The sequence below is a fragment of the Halyomorpha halys genome, unplaced genomic scaffold (genome assembly GCF_000696795.3).
Source record: "Halyomorpha halys isolate HHAL.00 unplaced genomic scaffold, Hhal_1.1 Scaffold223.1, whole genome shotgun sequence".
Lineage (NCBI taxonomy): Eukaryota > Metazoa > Arthropoda > Insecta > Hemiptera > Pentatomidae > Halyomorpha > Halyomorpha halys.
The window spans coordinates 1,371,426-1,378,150 of record NW_027115445.1 but is presented as its reverse complement, the minus strand read 5'-3'; the positions used below and the strand labels follow the sequence as shown (position 1 = coordinate 1,378,150).

Below are 6,725 nucleotides of genomic sequence, written 5' to 3'. Positions count from 1 at the left end.
TGAGAGAGATACGATTTTTTTATTCTGATTTTCATTAATAAAAATTGACAAAAATGAGCCAAACTCTATAGAATAAAATGATCATGAGTAAATAACAATAAGATAAAGTCTGCAATGAACTGTTTTTGTATCTTAAAATAAAAGAAGAATATTTTTCTTAAATAAAATGTTGAAAAAAATTAAATATATAATTTATCTTAATATTAATTTTCTTAAATTTAGTACAAACAGTAATGTATCAAAAATATATTACTGAAAACATAATTCGATAATTATTAATTAAGAAAATCATATATATTACTATGATTATGAAATTAAAAACAAACATTATAAAATGTACATTTCAATTCAGTCTCATCTAATAAAACACTAACAGGTAGATTATTAAGTAAGAGAACTGAGTTTTGGAAAAGCATCAGTTTTGCTGAATACAACTTTCTGATGGGAATGGGATATATAACCTTTAACTTTTCCCTGATGTATTAAGTTAGCAAGAATACAATTAGCTTCTTCTAATTCTATGTCTGGACTCTCCGAAAACCTCAGAGCAGTCAATAAGTCTTCAAGCTGCACCACACTGTTCTTGGTTATTAAAAACCTAATGAAATGAATGAGATTAGATTTTTTAAAAATTAATTCATTATATTTTAGTTTAATTAAGAAAAAGTATGTATAGTAAAAAACAATTTAAAAAAATTACTATCCTTATTATTAGGGAAGTTTATTTTTAGAGGCTATAACAATGATAACAAGAACTTACACTTTTTTGAAAAGATTTCGGTACGTAACTAGCCTTAAACGTTCCAAGATGAGATAGATACCAGTTTTAATAAAAAATTCTTGATGTACTTCAATGGCATCAGTCAACCTACTTGAATTTCCACACCTAAAAATAAATACAATCAATTGTTTTTAAAATGTTAATGTATAAATAATTTTTAAACAGGTTTAATATAAATTCATATTAATTTTCATTCATTGTAATTAAACAATATTAAAAAGGGTCAGCCAAATAAAAAAAAATAAACACATATACAAAAAAATATATACCTATATAAAATACAGGTATCTGGGCAGAAATATCTATCAAGTGAGATCAGTGTAAACCTGTGTAATGTTGCAAGTGTAACACTAAAAGCTACATTGTTATAAATTAAACAAATCAAAAAATTGAAACCATAAAAATGAATAAAGATAAAGATGATGAAGATAACAAAAATTAACTAATAGTAGGAATAACCAAAGAGAAATGCTAACTGATATCTATAAGGGTAAAATTTACTTAGAGTCTTCAAAAAAGCTAAATTTAAATGGCTTATAGTTATATATTCAATTTTAGTGAAGGTATGTTGTGTATTATGCTAAATAATCTAATATGTTAGTCCTCCATTGTGGCTTCACTCATTCTCGAAAATAAAGGACTTTGAGAATTTTAACTCATAATATATGTGAGTATTATTGTTTGATGATCAATCTCTGGTATGAAATTAAGAGGAAACAAAAAACAATTCACAGGACTTCTTAATAAGGTATATTTAGATAGATTAGATACAGGTAGACATATACCCGTATAGATGTCAAAATGATTGTTAGGATTTCCAGTTATAAGTTTTCTAAATTATATATTCCATTTTTATCATGTTCAGAGCTGTCATTGCATAAAAATCCAACCTGTACCAAAAGGCATCCATACCAAAAAATCCTGGTCACCAAAACTAGGAATCGCCCATTGATCCACCCTCTCCTAGGACAGCCTTTACTTTACCTGCTCCGCCTACCATAGCCCATAGTAGAGCCCCTCTTATCTCACATTGAACATAGTGACTAATAGCGAGTAAAGCAGTCTTTGAAAAAATGTACTTATATTGAACTATATTCTATAGTCACCAAAAATAGGATTTGGTGTAGCCTTCCCTAAATAATTAAGAATGATTAGCCATGCCAATTCTTAGTTTTGCCAATTAAGAAAAAAAGTTAGCTTAATGTAAGTAAATTTTTTCAAAGACTATTCTATTCGACATAAGTAAATGTTTTCTACGCTAAGATAAGGGAAGCTCATGGGATATTGGAGGGTGGGACTGGAACGTAAGATTCCCTCTAATTATTTTTGCTATTAATTAATGAACTAATTACTGCTGACATTGCTAAGATGACATAATAATGTAGACTATTCCAGGATAAGATTTCTATCAGGCTGATAAAGCCTTGCAAATTTAGGATCAATTTAATTAGCAGTTATAGTTAGTTTTAAGTGACCTGTAATGATCTAACGTGTAATGATTATTTGTTTTTAAGACATATTAACACAAAAATATAAGAAAAAAAATTCATTATCAATAATATTTTAAGTGGATCCAAACATATTAAAATCAAACTTTGAATAACACTAATGTCAAATTTTCATTATAGGTATAACTAGCTAATTATAAGATTAGGAATGAAGATGGAAGTATACACATGGATTTTCCAAATGGCAATGCATTAGAGAAAACGATAGCCACAGGATTCAACTTAATAAACTATTAAGTTTAATAAAGAATTAAAGTTGAGGTTAAGTTTAAGCAAGAGACATTACTGAATGCAACCTGAATTTTAATGAACCTCAAGAGGCCTTGGAAATTAAAAATTTTATTTTTAACTGATGCAGGTTTGGTTCTCATGAGCCTAAAATCCAAATGAAAATTGGAGCTGACAATGCTTGCCACTGACTTGGAACGTCTCACCACTATCTATGAACAAGATACACTGCAGTGGATACACTGTTACATCTCGGAACAACACTGTTACATATGAGTACAACTCGGAATGTTTTACCTAGACTAGAGAAAGCTAAAACCATCAATAAAGCAGCGATTCAGCAGAAGTGGCACAATCAACATCCAGACTTTAAACCCAAGGATCCATATTACTTACTTTCAAAGAAGGAACACCTTTTTATTTCCCAGCTTAGCTGAATCAACTCAGATCACACCCCTACAAATAATTTGAAATTGGTCAACCTTCTCTGTGTGAATGTGGAAGAGGTGAGCAGACTACAGAACACATTCTTTAAACATGCATAGCCATATAGGAACAACAAAAGTAGAGATGGTCTGAACTGATTAACTTGGTTAACCAAGCTGTTTGGCAACATGGAGGATCTCAATAATACTGATTTTATTCCCAGACTTGGCCACTAGAATGGGAAGAAAAAAAAGCTAACAAACAAATTACAACAAACTGTAATGTAATAAATAAAACCAAAGCTAAAGAAACACCGATACAAAATAATGTTATAATAATGGACCTTGTGGTATAATGGACAAACATTATATAACTAATCACAAAACTAGTTAATTTATTTATTTTAAAATTCTTTTACATTACCAATCTCTTTAAAATTCCTAAACAATATGATAAGTAACTACAACTACATTCATTCAATTGAAATACACATTCAACTTATAACAAACCAATCAATACCAAGAATATCATACCTCACTGCTTCACCAACTTCCCACAGCTGAAGCAAATCATATTTTTCTAATAAACTTCTTTTTGGTAAGTAGCCCTAAAAATAAAAAAAATCTACATGAAATAGTGAAATAATGACCTGTAAATGATTATTTAATCTTTAAGACATAATTAAAAAGTATTAACATAACAAATAAATAAAATACAAATGCATTACCAATAAGATTTTAAGTGGAACCAAATATATTAAAATCAAACGTTTATTCTTCTTGGACATCTTATGACATGACTGAAAGGCAAATGTCAAATTTTCATTCGCTAAAAGAAAAAAAATTAATATAAGATAGTAATTAAACAATACATGTTATAAGAATTTTTATAATCAGTAAGCAAATAATGTGAAAAAAAAAATACTAATTCTATCAAGAAATCATTAAACAGATCTCCCTACCATATAATGCATCCATCCTAATCCAAACATTAACTATTTTGCTACCGAAAACAGTATTGTCAGTTCTAGTTTTGTAAGAGGGTTAACTATTTTTGAAGATATTTTACTCCAGGGCGGTTAAGTTAGGCTTAGTCCAGAGGCAAATCTTACATATAAATTAGCACCCAACTTATTTTTAACATAATTTTATGACATAGGGTTACCAAACCCAATGGTGGGAACTTCTGGAGCCACAGAAAACAAGATATAAAGGATTGATGCTGATATCACAAGGTATGCTTCTGATGTTCATATTTCTGAAATCTTTGGGGCTGTCTGTAGCTCAGGAAGTAAAGCATAGGTCTTTGCAACCTAGTAACTGCAGTAGCGATGGTTCTAATCTGATTCCACGACGGGATAAACTAGACAATCCACCATGGTGTTAGAATAGGGTAGTACCCTGTAGAACCCTCTTCCCCTCCCCCCAGTATCAATAATTGTGCCTCTTTATTGAGTGGTCCCAGTCTGTTTCTCCTTCTCTAGGTGGATCATCGATGCTGAATGGTCAAGTCCAACATAAAGTGTGCTACATGGCTCATCTCCTTCCACTCAAAGATAAATTCCCACAAGAAGGAATAGTTCTCCTCTTCCATCAGACAAGGGAACTATGACTCTGCGAAGGGAAAGATCCCGGTCTTTCTCATCAACCCATATTGGTATCTTTCCATGATGGTGCAATCTACTATCGCATGTTCTGCTGTTTCAAGAACTCTATAGGTGGGATACCAGAGGTCCATGCAAATCCATTCAGGTGATATATATATATGTACTAATTCAATAAGACAAGATAAACTGAAAAAACAAATCTCATGAGAAAAAAGCTATTCATAATGAAGTCTAGTAGTTACCTGAATTATAGTCACTGTCAAACATGGCCTTCCTTCCAACATAATATCGATAAGTAACTTGTTGACTAAGAGGAAATTTTTCCTTAAGCGGGGAAGAATCTATAGCTCTAATTAACGGTTTCATTAAATGTAGCTTATTAATCCTGAAGTATAATTTAAATAACTGATTAACAAGTGATAGCATACCCCATCTTTTAGTATCTTGTTCGGATGAACGACTAAAATAAATAAAATCATAATTAATTATATTGGATATTAAATATGGGTTAATGATAAATTTAGAAAGTAAGAAGAAGGAATTTGATAGCTAGTGATTGATAAACTAATGAAATAAATCTATAACTATGAATTACATCTGAATAACAAAGTATTATCTTCCTATAAGAATTAATTGATATTAACACTAAGCATTAATATGTCTTTACTTATCAGAGGAGCAAATTCTAAAACATGTCATCAACGTTTCTGCAGCCTTTTCCAGAGCTTCACGAGGTTTTATAGCACTGTTATGGCTACCTTTAACTGGCAAAGATTCAACTTTTCCTGCAATAAGCCTTAATTCTAGGCATACTGTATTCATTACAGGAAGAAGCCAATTTTCTTCTTTGTAGTATTGAAATATTCTAATGAAAATTTGAACAGTATTGCTTTGTTCATTATAAGCCAGTGCTGCATCTCCTTCTGATATTGCATGAATGCACCTGAAAACAAGAAAATTGAGTTTAATTAACCAAAAGTAAATCATGCCAAAATAAAAAAATAATACCAGCCAATTATGAAAAAGGAATTTTGAGTTCACCATATCAAATAATACAGGACACAACTACTACAAATAATTGCAAAAATATACCTAATATGGGCGCATATAAGTTCGCTGAGATAATCATCGATGTAGGAGGGTATAGAATTTTCAGGTTTAGAGGTCCATATATTTTTATTATAAGCATGAGGGTGTCTTAGTGATAGCCATTCCTGTAGAAAAAAAAATGATAATGCTTGTAATAATTTATCCTGATAAAATTAAATCATCTTAGTAGACAGCACCAACAATAAAGAAAAAAAATTACCGCTAGCATTGTGCCATTTTTCCTGTTCCAATAGTTATTCACCTGTAAAATAATAAACATTTGACTCATAAAAAAATAAATACAATTTTGAATGTAAATCTAATTTGATTATTAATGATTCTATACAGAAAGACTGACCAAAGTTATATTAAAAGACAAGTGTAAATCAGTTGAAGTTGAAACTTGAGCTGAAGAGCTTAAGGGAACATATTACAATAGCAGAATAAGAACAGTTAAAGCTAATAAGGTGTGGATAGTTTAACGCAGATTAATAATTGGAGGAGATGATCAGAAAAAAAGTGTAGTCAGCAAAAAAACACAAATAAACCAAAATTATTTATTCATGTCCATATTCAAAATTAATCATTCGACTAGTTAATGCGAGAGGCGAGATAAAACATGAAATAATTATGTGTTTCAGAGAGTGACAAAGTTGAAACGAAATTATATATTAATTGATATCGGTCTCAAATTAATAACTGACTTGTCAATGACACCAGTGCCAAAACTCTGATTTTGTAGAATCTTTAATATTTTTTTAATTTTTGAGAGTATGTTTACCAAATATATTTGATTTGACTTTCTTTATACAAAAATTAATTAATGCTGATATATATATATATAAGTTTTTATCATGTGGGAATTCAGTCATTAGAGTACATAGAATCATGAAATCACATAATAGTCAAAACATGACATAAAAGCATAATAAAGAATTTTGTAAATGCTCATCAGCAAAAATAAATAAAGTCGGGAAAATTAAACAGAGGGACTAAATCTGACATGATAAATATTAAAAAATGTGTAATAACTTAAGCAGTATAAATTTATACTAAATTAAAAATATATTATTTTTATATATAATAT

At 29.7% G+C, this 6,725-nt stretch overlaps 1 protein-coding gene across 1 annotated transcript; it reads right to left on the bottom strand.

The window, feature by feature from the left end:
• Positions 1 to 5,900, bottom strand: PCID2 (PCI domain-containing protein 2; the record flags this gene model as incomplete). Its single annotated transcript, XM_014419162.3, is given in 8 exon segments — positions 1 to 598; positions 761 to 886; positions 3,477 to 3,550; positions 3,671 to 3,771; positions 4,792 to 5,009; positions 5,217 to 5,492; positions 5,642 to 5,763; positions 5,859 to 5,900. Coding segments are annotated over 8 exon segments (1,173 nt in total), but the record flags the coding sequence as incomplete, so codon positions are not given.
• Positions 5,901 to 6,725: the final 825 nt, after the last annotated feature.